Source organism: Echinops telfairi, unplaced genomic scaffold (assembly GCF_000313985.2).
Source record: "Echinops telfairi isolate 266 unplaced genomic scaffold, ASM31398v2 ScPeMD7_7468;HRSCAF=8506_0, whole genome shotgun sequence".
NCBI classification, from domain to species: Eukaryota; Metazoa; Chordata; class Mammalia; order Afrosoricida; family Tenrecidae; genus Echinops; species Echinops telfairi.
Window position 1 is genome coordinate 54,443,801 of NW_022111369.1, and position 13,890 is coordinate 54,457,690.

The 13,890-nt window shown below is 50.1% G+C and overlaps 1 protein-coding gene across 1 annotated transcript in view; it reads right to left on the reverse strand.

The window, feature by feature from the left end:
* Positions 1 to 13,890, reverse strand: part of LOC123520977 (amyloid beta precursor protein binding family B member 2-like) — a 279,202-nt gene that overhangs the window by 79,523 nt on the left and 185,789 nt on the right. The window contains exon 6 of the mRNA XM_045284051.1: positions 7,909 to 8,742. Coding sequence (XP_045139986.1) covers positions 7,909 to 8,710 — 802 coding nt within the window. The 5' untranslated portion in view covers positions 8,711 to 8,742. The remainder of the gene's footprint in view (positions 1 to 7,908; positions 8,743 to 13,890) is intronic.

Here is a 13,890-nt window from a genome sequence, read left to right on the forward strand (position 1 = left end):
CGAGGGAAGACTCTTTATGAGGCCAGAAACACTGAAAGAAGTGGAGCGATTGAGCTGGGCGCAAAGACCACGAAATGTCGCTGTGTCCCCACCACACAGCAAGCAATGGAAATGCTGGCCAGGCCCCTGGTGAGACACCCCGGGCCGGCCCACGTGCAGAAAATCGAAGCCGGGAGTTGAGAGCCCATTTCTGAGCCGTGTCCACAGAGGCCTCCATCAGCAGATGAGCCGTGAGCTGATCCACCCTGGTGGTTTGGAGTGGGCGTGATCTTTGCCCTGCCCTCCCCACTCCGACAGCGCTCTGTGGGACTCCGACCACGTTTTCTTCCGGCATATTCTTAGAAGGGGCCCCTCCATGGTTCCAGTCATACCACTTCACATGCCCACTGGGATTGTATGCCTAATTATCACACACGTGATCGTGTGTATGGGAAAAGAAGCAAAGGACCGAACTGTGTGAGCTTCCCAAACGAGACCCTGAGAGGATGGCAGGCTCCTTCCTGATGTCCCAGGTGAATCAACTCTGCATTTGTACACGACAAAACAACAACAACAACAACAACAACAGACACACCTCCCTGCTCTCCAACTCAGAGTCCACCTGTGGGCTGGGGCGGAACTGCCCCTGTCACTCTTCATGGTTTAGAGCAGAGGCCATACTGCCCTCTCATCTTTTGGTCACTCCCCGTGGAATGCTGGGGTGACCATCGGACAAGTGAGTGCAAGGCTGGTTCAATGCACCTGCTGCTCCTCAGGGGAACGTCCAAGCTTTCTCTTCTTGTAACGATCTGCCGCCTTGGAAACACTGCATGAGATTGTTATGTGTCAGAATCCCCTGGATGGCAGTGGGCTGAATTTGTGTTTGAAGCCTTTTTAAAAAAAAAAAAAATGAAGCTTTCAAATTGATGTACAATTAGAGAACCCCGGTGGCAACGTGGTTATAAGTTGGGCTGCTAACTGCATGGTCGGCAGTTTGAAATCACCAGTGGCTGTGCAGGAGAAAGATGAGGCTTTCCATTCCCATGAATACTTACCGTCTCCGAAACTCACTGGGGCAGGTCTACCTTGTCCTATAGGGTTGGATGAGTTGGCATCAACTCCATGGCAGTGGGTTTTGGGTTTGGTGGAGAACAACGAATTGATTAGAAGCGAGGGTAATCTATAACTGCCCTTGTACTTATGAAAGTGATCTGGGACTGTATTAGCCGAGTGCGACTTGAGATACAGAATAGCATTCCCAAAACTAACGTCTTCCCTCCTCTACCCAAAGTAACAGATGCAGAACTCATCCAAAGATGTCTCTGGAAATTTCAGCCCTGTTTTGCTTCACGTACCATGCCACACTTCATGGTTCTACCCGAAGGCAAGGACTTGAGACTGGGGTGAGTAGGGTTAAAAGAAGTCGCAGATTCCCCCATCCCAGGATGTGGCAATACGGGTGCCACACTCGGATGTCACGGCTGTAAGGCCGCGCTCACTTCAGCCTCACTCTTTTTATCCCACCTGACTCGTGTGTGTACACAAGGGCTGCTTCACCTGACATGTGGAACCCAGGTCCACGAACTCTTCACCTAGAGGCGGAGAAGGTAGGCCCCCCTACAGGGGCTGCCATGACCGAGCCCGGGGGACGGCTGCCCAATGCTGTGAGACTTCTGCATTTTATAGAAGGAATGAGAGATCCATGTCTATTATACACATCATATTTTTAATGTAAAAGATCTCATTTCTAAGCTTTGGCATCGAATTCAAAGTTTTCTAGAACACTCTGCTCACCAAGGAAAACAAGTTTGTGGGCACAGGCTCCCCGGCACTGCCCATGTGTCAGCTCTGGAGCTTCCACGTCATCGTCTTACTCCAACATTTCCTGTAGGCTCACGTTTCTCCTTCTTTTCCAGTCCACGCGGGTTCCTAAGAAAATGCTGGAGACCCAGTAAGCAAGAAGCGCGTCTCCAACAAAGGGATGGAGTCTTTGGGGGTCCAAACAGGGATGTGAGCATCACAAGGTGGGTGGTTCAAACGCACCTGGAGCCACCTCAGAAGCAAGGCCGATGGATCTGCTCCCAGACACTCGCAGCCTTCAGCACCTATGGAGGCCGCAGCTCCTCTCTGGGACACCTGGGGACACTTAGATACTGTGCGTGGGAACCCACCCCACGGCCGCTGGCGTTTGTGTTCTTAAACAACGGGAAGAGAAACACGGTTGTCATCGACATCCCTGTCTGCATGGTCTTTGATGCAGAGAAAGCATGATTTCCAGGAGCCAAGTTCTCGGAACCAACCCTCTCTCCAGGGCTGGGCATAGCAGCAGCAACATCTCTGCGGGGTGCTGAACTCCCTACATTTCTATTGGTTGAAAGTCCATCTGATCGCCAACCCAGATAAGGTAGAAGGTCCCAGCATCCACACCCTCACTCCATTGGAGTTTCTTCTTCCTCTGGGGCCCCTGGCCCCATAGCACTCTGATCATTCTGGGTTCTACCTCGACTACTCTGGCCAGTCAAACATAGTGCTACAAAGTCATAGAAGTCTTTAGTAAACAAAAACATCACGGCCATGAAGCCACTGTTGCTTCACATGGCCTCCATCGAGGTCTATACATGCTCAAGGTGGTATTTACATCTTTCTAACACAAGCACATGTGTAAAAACATTTTGCTTGGAATAAACGTGTGCAGGTATGAGCTGGAACCCCAGTAACAATATTTTTTGACTTACCCTTATATACTGTCTGTAATCAGTCCAGTCCCTGGCCAGATCCTGGAAGCACAGTGGGTTATGCACTGGGCTGCTAACCACAAAGCCATCAGTTCAAAACCACTGCTAACCACAAAGCCATCAGTTCAAAACCGCCAGCCACACCGAGGGAGACAGCCAAGGCTGTCTATTCCGGTAAAGAAATCTCGGAAGCCCAAAGGGGCATTTCTACTCGGTCCTGTAGGGTCACTAGGGGTAGGATTTGAGTCAATGACAATGAGTTTGGCTTTTTGAGTTTACTAATCTGAAGGTTGGTGCTCTAACCCACCTGTGTTCGTCTGGGTTGACAAGAGAAACAAATTCATTGTATGTCAGAGAGTATTATATCAAAGAGTAATTGTATATTAAGAAAACATCCCAGCCCAGTCCAGATCAGGTCCATAAGTCTGATATTAGCCCATCTGTCCAGTACTGATCTATAAATTCCTCTCAGGGTTCACACAACACATGCAATGATGCAGAATGCAGGAAGATCACAGGTTTGTGCGTGGAAAATCTTGTGGATCCAGTGGTGGTGGAAGCATCTCCAGGGTTCTGGGTGCCATCAGGAGAGCTTCATGTGGCTTGGCAATGTGCAGCAGAGAGATTGTGTGTCCCACCTCCAGAATGTGCAGCAGAGAGATTGTGGGTCCCACCTCCAGGGAAGAAGACAGGAGTTCCCAGAATCCTCAGGAGAAGGCCACGCCCACACAGAGGCCTCATTGGCTGTGACCTGATGGGCAGGCTAGACCCCACCCTTTCGTTCAAGCTGACATGAGATTATGTAACTGCCACACCATCCAACTCAACAGAACGCACACAGCTGGCACTCTCCTTCTGGCAAGGTCACACGAAGGACAGCTACTCGGTCTGTGTGGGGCAGCCGTGGGCCAGAATCCGCCGGTCTCTGCCTGTGCTGACTCTCGGCCATCTGACTTCTGCGGCTATTCACCGCACTGAATTCACCGTTTGTTCCCCGAAGAACCCGGGAGAATATAGATGGACGGCAACCCCACACTATCTTGAACATTCTCTTGCATACACGTATACATATATTTTGGTCTAAAGTTTTCCCCAATTGCTTAATTGTGCAAAATCCTTTTCTTCCTTAAGCTCATGGGGGTGAGATAAGGCATATTTTTATACATCTTACCCCTGAGGTACTAAATCTAATTTGGAAAAGCAAACCATCTACCCCAGAACACACTGTGCTTGAGCTATTTTGGAAACTTCTCACATCTGTCTTCCTGAACTACTCCTGTCACTTCATGGAATTCTCCACCGAGAAGACAAGAACAGGAAGGCCGGTGAATCACTAGCGGGTGCCCGGAATATTAAAACGGAGCCTTGCGCCAAGCACCCGAAACTGGGCCAGCCCCGTCTCCTGGAGCTTTAAAAAAGAAGGGCTGGATGCTTCTGAGATGCAATTTTTAGATTATTTGAATTAAAAAAGGGAGATGAAACAAATAGTCCCCAGACTGAAAAGGCATTTCTAAGAGGGATAATAGCACACTGTACCCAGACTGCAGTACTCTTAAGCTAACGGAGGGCAGAAGGGCCACTGGTTGTGTTGCCATTATTCGGTTTGTGTCTTGGTGTTGTTCACACTTATACCAACTACCCAGTTAGTGAGTTGGACCCAAGGCTTAAAAAAAAAATCAATGTACTACATCAAAGAATTCAGACTCTGTAGCAACATGAATCAATTGGCTACAGCAACCAAAACGGCCCTTGTCCTTGATAATGGCTCCTCTGACGGACAGGCCTGGAGACAGGAATCAAAGGATGCCCGAGGCCACTGAATTATCGGCCCCAATTCTTCCCTCCCTGTGGCTTGGCACATCTGAAGAACTGCCTTCCCCAGCCATCATAAGCAAGTGCTTTATACAAATTGTGCTCACGTTTTCTACCTTTGGGGGATATCAAAACAAAAGCAATGACAAGTCCATTGATAGCAAGTCAATTCCAACTCACAGCGACCCAAGTGGACAGTACAGAATGGCCCTCTCAGGTCTCCAAAGCTGTCCGATCTTTACAGCGGGGTGCTACATCTTTCTCCCATGGAGCAGTTGGTGGGTTTGAACTGCTGACTTCTTGGCTGGCAGCAGCGTGCTTTAACTCCTGTGCTGACAGGGCTAACTATACAGGGTGTGCCCATATGGCAGGAAAGGACTCTTGAAGGCACAGCAGGGTAGTCTTTGGGTTGTTGACTGAAAGGCTGGTGGCTCAAACCCACTAGCTGCTCCACGGGAGAAAGATGAGCCCATTGGCTTCCGGACAGATTTATAGCTTTAAAACCCCGGGCCCCGAGAGCAGCCCTAGCCTGTCCATAGGGTCACTCCGAGCCAGAATTGCTTTCAGGAACCCAAACCACACAACCCTTTCTTTAGAATTGGGGTCACGGCACCCTTTTGAATTTGTCCACACGCCTGGGAAAGCCTGGTCATCTCACAGACTCGCTCTTCCCTTGTTCCAAACAGCCTCCTCGGTTTCTCAAAGGGCATTGGCACATCGCACGCGTGTTGGAGTGCGGCCCCCCAAAAGTCGCCCAAGAGCTGGAGGGGGCAATTGAGAAAGAAAGGGAAATAGAAAGTAGTCCATCTCTGGGTGAGGCAGTGCATTTTCTTTTCTAAATAGCATCCTGACGTGGCAAGGATGCCCCCGAGGTACAAACGAGTCTATTCTATTTTCCTAGGCTCCCCGAAGCCCCGTCTCCATCCACAGATAATTGTGTCATGATTTGGCCATAAAACACACCCCCCTGTAGTGAGTTCTCATTTAACACACAGCAAAGAAACACACGTTTCAGATAGATGTGCCATGGCACAGTACACTACTAGCTTACAACCCCCCCCCCCTTTTTTCAACAGCTAGTATTCCATGTTCGTTGTGCATGTGCGTGTGTGCACAGACACATGGTTGCTGTTACTTATTGTCCAGTCTATTCGACTCCTGGTGAAATGTGGGGTTTCAAAGACTCTGTTTAAAAAATCCTGTTATATATTCATTCCATTCTGCAGCCCCCTCGCATGTCTATAATATATAAGTATAAAACCAGAAAAACACCCAAACTCGCTGCCATCGGATCGATGCCGGCTCAGAGCTATTCTGTAAGACAGGGCAGAGCTGCCTTTCAGCGTTTCCTGAGACTATACAACTTTTGGGGAGTAGAGAATCTCATCTTTCTCCCACAGAGGGGCTGGTGGTTTCGAACTGCTGACCTTGCAGCTGGCAGCCCACATCGTAACGCACTGCGACTACCACAGCTCCTAAGGCGTATAGGATGAACATTAGTAGTACGACTGCAAGCTGAACAGACACTGCTGAATTTAAATGGAGTGATGCTTTTAAATGCTCAAGCGAGCGGTATGGTTCTCTGGGAGAAAAAACAAAACTAACCACCAACAGAAACACCAGAGTTGAATAACCACCTATTTCACGTGACTCACTCATTGAGGTCATGGCTGCCATCTGAAATGCTTAAACTTGATCATGATATAAAGGTGTTTCTTCTCGGTGGGGGCTGACGGGCTCTGAGGCAACTCCAAAAGAGGACTCCCAAATTTTTTAATATTCTGGAACCGTGTGGCCCAAATACCAAAGTGCCCCCAAAGGACAGCACAGGTTTGGCTTCTCAGATATTTTTGAAAAACTCAGTCACATGGTGTTAAAGTCACAGCCAACGCATTCTTACAAGCATGTTGTGAGTCAACAATTCTGTCCTCGCGGTGAAGTGCCCTGACGGATCTGTGGCTCTTCTAGCCGTAACTGCTCCCAAAGGACTGGGTGGGCCGGGTGCATGACAAGGTATGTGACACACTAGTACAGGGGGTGATCCAAAGATGTCACAGATGTAGATGAAGGATTAGAGAACAGAATGGCCTGGTCTCAAGGAAATTAATCAAAATCCTCAACTTCTGAATAAATATTGTATTTTTTTTGCAACCTCATAAACAACACCCATACACCTATAATGTGCTTAGCTCTCCTGGGGGGGAAAAACACAAGGAGGCTTGATGGCTTGCAGAAACCATCTACCTAATGAAAAATAAAATAAATAATAATAAAAAACTTTAAAAAATTAAAAACCAAACCATGTGACGCACACGTTCCTTGGATAAAAACACAAAAATACCATGTGTTTTGAAATACCATTTTCTCATTTTGAAGGATCACTTGAGCAAGGAGAAAATGTCTTTGGTGAGCACACTTTTACATTTTCCTCACCCACTGCCACAGAGAGGACTCTGACTCATAACGACCTAACACATGGCCTAAGGGAGCAGACAACCTCATCCTTCCCCCGTGGAGCAAGTGGCTGGTTGGTTTGAACTGTCCACCTCGAAGCTAGCAGCCTAACACTAATCCCACAGCACCACCGGGGCTCCACGTGGGCATAAATACATGCTTGAATTTTTAAAAAAGTAGTTGCATGCTTAATGAGCTATAGCCTGCCCCTAATATTTCTTTTATCATTTTGTGTGACAAAGCCCAGTTATTTCATGACGATATTAAAAAACGGTTCACCTAAACACTTGAGACTCAACCTTAGTTCTGACTCATAGTGACCCCATAGGGCAGGGCGAACTGGCCCTGTGGGTTTCTGAGACTGTAACTCTTCGTGGGAGTAGAAAATGTCCTCTTTCTCCCGCTCCTAAGTACTGTAAGGAGCATAGATTCTAAATAGATGGTACTTTACTGTTCTTAACACCAAACACCTACCGGTATTTCTATCTGAAAATGCTTACCAGAACAACCGACTTAGGTGTGAGGCAAAATGAAATCCACCTGAACTGTGGTAGGTGGGGAAATCGAATCATATTTCCCACACAAATCACCCAATTTTACCTCAAAGAGGCTCGTGCCCATCTCTGCCTGGAAACGGGCTTTTCTGATCCGTCTAGAATCTCCTGGCAGCATGGGTTATAGTGTTGGTCTGCCGGTCACAAGGCCAGCCGTTTGAAACCACCAGCAAGAGAAGGAGGAGGCTTTCTGCCCCCATGTACAGCCTCGAAAATCCACCATGGGCAGTTCTACTCTGCCCCGAGGGTCGCTAAGAGCCAGAATCAACCCCATGGCGGCGCATTTGGGTTTGATTTTGAGAGCGAGCATCACCTGCATCATCACAAAGGCCAACCTAGAGCGCCGCCTTGGGCTACAACGTTGTGCGGGGTACCTGTCTCGTCCGGAGAGCTGGGGGAGGCACTGTCTTGGGACAGCGTGGTCCAGCTGGACTCCTCGTCGCTGGGGGCCAGGTTCTGGATCCGGTGAAGGGCACAGTCCGTCTTCGCGCCCGTCTTCGGGTGGTCCTTCTTGGTCTCTGGGCTGGAGGACACAGTGGCCACGTGGCCGTCTTCGGGGCTGGAGTGGGGCTGGTTTGGTTTCTGCAGCAGCAAATCGCCGTCGCTGACGATGGGGGCAGTCTGCCCTGGGCCTGGCAGGGCTTTCTCCTCCCCAGGCCCCAGGCGGTTGCCCACGTTCTGCTCGAGCCCTCGGGCGGAGGTTTCCAGGTCTGCATAGTAATTGAGGAAGCTCTTGGTTCTGCGAGGCTGGCAGGGGGCACTGTCGCCGCCCGAGGAGTCCGCCTGGTGGGGCTCTTTGCCCTCTAACTTCTCAGAAGTTATGTTGATGACAGCGGTGGGGCTGACGTTTCTATTGGGGTCCTGTTGCTGCTGCTGCGGCTGCCCCCCTTGTTCGGCAGCCTTCCGGAGCTGGTTCTCCCCGTTTTTTACCAGTTTGATATTGGCAGAGCCGTTGCCCAGGAGGGGCTGGGCGGCGGGCTCCGAGAGGCCCATGGCGGCCTGGATGTTCGTCAGCGCATACTTCTTCCTGCACTTCGGGGGGGTGCTGCTCCTGGCGTCTGTGTGCTTGATCTCCGCATTCAGCAGTTCATTGTGGGAGGAACGCAGGTTCAGGGTGGTGGGTGGGGTGGCTGGGCCGTTGCGATTCGCGACATCTGTGGGCCCGCTGCTGGCCATAAACACTGCCGAGGAGTCTGCGCCCGAGTCAGCTGGAGGAACAAAAGGACATGGTCACTAGCCGCTCGCCACCAGGCAACTACTCAGCATCTGGCGCCAGCGAGAAGGGACACCCTGATGGCCGGCTGCCTTGTTTTGTAGAACTGACCTACCTTCCCCAGTCACCGTGCTATCAAAAGAGGGCTGAATGTGGAGAGAAAGAAGCCAGTCTGCAGAAACGCTTAGGAGTCTGAAGTTCCACATTCAACTTAGAATTTGTTTTCCAAAGCACCCTCTTTTTCATTTTTAAAATTCTTAGAACAGCCTTTTCTTCTGGCACCCCCCCACCCCCCACCCCAGTCATTCTCAGCAGGCCTACCCATCAAGCCTGTCATCAACATCTATACCACCTTTCGGTTGGTAATTCCTTTGGACAATAAGGAAGAAAGGGGGGAGGGGAGAATGTTAAGTGTCTCCCTTTGCCTTGGCTTTCTTTCCTTTAAAAAAAAAAATTATTGGGGGATCTTACAACTCTTACAGCAATCCATACATCCATTGTGTCAAGCACATTTGTACATATGTTGCCATCATCATTTTCAAAACATTTTCTTTCTACTTGACTTCTTGGTAGCAGCTCCTCATTTTCCCCTTCCCCCTCCCCCTCCCTCCCTCATGAACCCTTAATAAATTTTTTTCTTTTAATCATTTTACTAGGGGCTCATACAACTCTTATCACAATCCATACACACATCAATTGTGTAAAGCGCATTTGTACATTCATTGCCCTCATCAGTCTCAAAACATTTCCTCTCCACTTAAACCCCCGGCATTAGGTCCTCATTTCCCCCCTCCCTCCCCGCTCCCCTCTCCCTTATGCGCCCTTGATAGTTTATAAATTGGTATTTTGTCATATCTTGCCCTGTCTGACGTCTCCCTTCACCCACTTTTCTGTTGTCCATCCCCCAGGGAGGAGGTCACATATAGTTCCTTGTATCGAACCCTTAATAATTTATAAATTATTATTTTCATATCTTACACCAACCACTGTCTCCCTTCACCCATGTTTCTGCTGTTCATCTCCTGGGTGGGGGGGCGGTGGGGGGGGCGGGCAGTTATACATGGATCATAGTTCCCCCTTTCCTCCCCCCACATGCCCCCTACCCTTATGGTATTGCTACTCCCATTATTGTTCCTGAGTGTACTTTGTAAGGAACGAGTGAACCTTACTCTCCTCGTGATGTGCAGGCTGGGGAAAGCTGAGCGTGCCTCTAAAGAGGAGGTTTGGAACAGCTGTCTCGAGGTGTTCGCAGTCAGGGTCGAGCAGATGCCGGTTGTAAACCACGAGACGTGGGACAGCACAAGAAGCTACCTCTCTCTCTTGCGTTTGACCCGACAGAACGCATGTATGCCATCAAGCAGTTGTCTTTGTGAGAGGGGAAAGAAACCCCAAACCCGGCTTCTTCTGTTGGAAATGTTTTACTAATCCACCGTCCAAGACATGGTTCTAGGGAAATGGACTATGACACGTGTTTTATGGTTTGGCGTCCAAAGGTGAAAGCCAGTCAGCTTAATGATTGGTGGTGACTGCTCCTCGGAGGGGTTCCAGCAAGTCTGAAGTCTGCGGGCACTGCACATTGTTCTGATCACCGCCGTCAAGTCCGTTCTGAATCACAGCGACCCAGAGGAAGCTGTACATCTTCCCAGGAGCAGAGAGCCTCATCTTCCTCCTGAAGACCATGGCGGTTAGTCCCTGCAGCACCACTAGGGCTCCGTTCGTTTGCCTCTTGCAGACAGAACATGCTGGAACTCAGAAGTCGACGAGGCTCCTCATGGTATCCATTCAGGAAGTGGCTCGTGCACTGGATCTCACAGAGGCGGTCCTAAGAGCCAGAGAAATGGTTCAGGGCACCTCCGGAGCGCGAGGGGAGGGCCAGCCGGAGGCAGGCCATGGTGAAGGGCTGGGGTAGGGAAGGGGAGCTGGCCAGAGTGGTAGAAAACTTGAAGAGGGATGCTCTGGACGCACGCGAAGCCGTGCCTCGTGGATCAGGACGCAGTAACTGGGCCCAGGGCCACCACGGAGACAAGAAAGATGTGAACTCCTGAACGGCCATGATCTCACCAGCCAGGTCCACGCACAGCGTGGGCTGAGCGGGCAGGTGGGCAGCCGCCTTGGCTTTCTTAATGAACCCGAGAAGTCATTGTGGGAGGAGGCTCCACTAGGCACGGTCCTTTTTCTCAGCTGAGTTTTAGGAACTGTGTTTCGAATGCCCAGAGTCGATCGATGCTTTTGAGAGCATTTTTGGGGGGGGCGGGGAGGGGCGGAGAGGGGCTCGCCTTTGTTGTTTGTACTAAACAGACATGGTGAGGAAATGATTTCATTTCTGAACGAACACACACACACACACACACACACACACAACAGTGGCACCGCGCCCTGGGGGACAAAAACACCTTATGAGTCCCCAAAGGCTTCTGAACACACTGCTCGGACTTAGAACACAGACTGCTAGGGCAGCCACACTGTGCCCTCTGACTGTGCGGGTCCCACAGCTACGGCGCACACCCTGAGATGGCCGTGGGTGTCTCTTGCTAAGGAGAAAGGCAGGTTTAAACCCTGCAGCAGGAGTGCCTCAGGGCTTCAGATCCCCCCACCTGTGAGGACTGGCCTCTTCCTTATCTGATTCCCTTGCCTTCAAAGGAGCCCTCCTGATTTCCTTGAGGGCAGCAAGAAGCCCAAAATGTAGCTCCCGGCATTCTTGAGATTGTATTCTGACAACTCCCTCTTCCTCCCCCTGGCAAAGCCTTGGCTTAGACAGAAGAGGTGGCCAAGAATTTCCCCCCACCCCCACCGGGAGCTTATAGTTATCTCTTTTTATCATCAAATATCCAGACAGAGGATTTTTGAAAAGGGTCACTTCTGCCTTCCCGAACCCATTAGCCTTCAGGAAGTTGGGTAATAATACCTCGACACCCCAGGTAATGTCTCTGTTTTTTATGGAGGGACGGGGTAGCCTGGAGAGAGAGAGCACCGTGGCGCAAACTTGGGCTTCATGGCTTCAAGTGGTTATTGACAAGGAACTCTGTCTATCCACCTTGCCCACCTCCGTTCTTGGGTCTCTTTTTAAAGAGATAGAGGCTCTAGAGTGCTTCTCCCATTTAAACAACATGCAGGCAGGTGAATTTGCCTTCCCTGGTGCTGTCTTCTCTTTCGGTGACCGATAACCACCTTGCTGGAAACTGTGTTGCAATTGAATGCTCAACCTCACTCAGCAGCGGCATCTGAGAACAGAAGGGCCCACCTGGAACCCCCCAAAGTTTCTCCGAGCTACATCCACAGCATGGAGACACCCAAAGAAATGACATCTGGACTTTTAGGTGGTTACGGAGTCCAGTGACAGACTGATGAAAGCACTGCTGCTAGCCCCAAAGTCAGATGTTCAAATCTACCAGCCGCTGGTTCTATAGGAGAAAAAAACGTAGCCAGCTGCTTTCGTAAGGATTTAGTCTTGGAAAGCCTACCGGACAGGTCTACTCTAATCTGCTATGAGGTGGCTATGAGGCAGAATCAACTAGACAGAGGGTCCTTTCTTGGTAATTGGCTCATGAAAGAGCCTTGGTTGCATGGTGGTTAAGCGCTTGGCTGCACAATGAAGGGCTAGCAGTTCGAGCCTACCAGGCGCTCCATAGGAGAGAGACGTGGCAGTGTGCTTCTTAGAAACCTTTGGGGGCACTTCTCCGCTATACCAAGAGCGGAGTTAATAAGAAAAAGTGGGGACATTTGTTGGTGTATTTACAGTGATATTATTAAAATAAATCTGCTGGCTTCTTATAATGTCTACCAGGTCGCTTTGTGAGGCCCCATACAGTCTTCTAAGCAAGGGATTTTGGGGGAGAAATAGATGAACACTTTAACCATGTTCCCACCTGCCCATGGGCCCCTTGGAATCTTCTGATCTCTGGAAACATGGTGAGGGGGGGTGAGGGAAGAGCTAGCACAGTAACATGATCCAATGCAAACAGTTCTGTAAATGTGGTTTATATCGAAGCCTGAACACAGTCTGAGTGTGTCTGAAGTATTCAATAATCATATCCTCCAGAGGCAAATACAAAGTTTGGTCCTAGAACTAAGGCAGACCAGCTAATGCGATTAACCACACAGTTGCCTTGTACAGCGGGCTATGCTTTGAGCTTCTTAACTCACTGCCAAGTCAGGAGTGTGACCCCAATGGCTTTGTGTATTCAATAAAGAGTAAACCCACAAGTTACTCCGAGAGAGAAAGATGAGACTGGTTGCTCCCATCAAGATTTGGTCTTGGAAATCCAAAGGGGCTTTCCTACTCTGTCCGATAGGGTCGCTGTACCTGGGGACCGACTTGATGGCAGTGAGTTTGGATTTGGGGTTATAGTCAGAACTTCCAAACCAAACTCACTGCCACGGAGTCAATGCCGACTCATGGCGCCCGACCGCCGGGGGCTTCCGAGACTATCCCGGTGCAGTCTGCTAGAGAGCCCAGTCTCTCTATGGAGGAGCTGCTGGTGTTTTCTCAGCCCAGCCTGTAACCACTGCACCAGCAGGGTGCTCCTCAGTCAGGACCCACTGTTCCTCAGTCAGGACCCATGCAAGTCAAATGTTGCTGACGCACCAAACAATGGCGGCAGCAGGGTATTCACAGGGAGCCGCCGGAGGTCCCGGCTTGATTCAGAAGTGCATGGGATAGCATTGTCAATGCCAAACAGATCTTGGCTGAAAGCAGAGACCATCACAAGGATGTTTACTTGTGTTTTATTGACCATGCCAAGGCATGCCACTGTGTGAAGCATAACAGACCGTGGGCAGCCTAGAGAAGAACTGGACTTACAGGACAGCTTGTTGTGTTCATGTCGAGCCTGCACCTGGGTCGAGAGACAGCTGTGCTAAAAGAAGAAGCGAATGCTAGATGGCTTAACATCAGGAAAGGTGTGGGTTAGGATTGTATCCTCTCGCGATACTTATTCAGTCTACATGCTGAGGGAATCATCAGAGAAGCTGGAGTATATGAAGAATCCTGACCCACTAGGCCAAATAGAGCAGCCAGTCCAGAGAGGACCACATGGCCAACCCCACTATGAGACGAGATGCTCCTCACTGGCCCATGGCCCTGCGGGGGACAACACCAGGAACACAGTGTGGGAATTGCGCCTGATCTGACCCCGCCATGCCG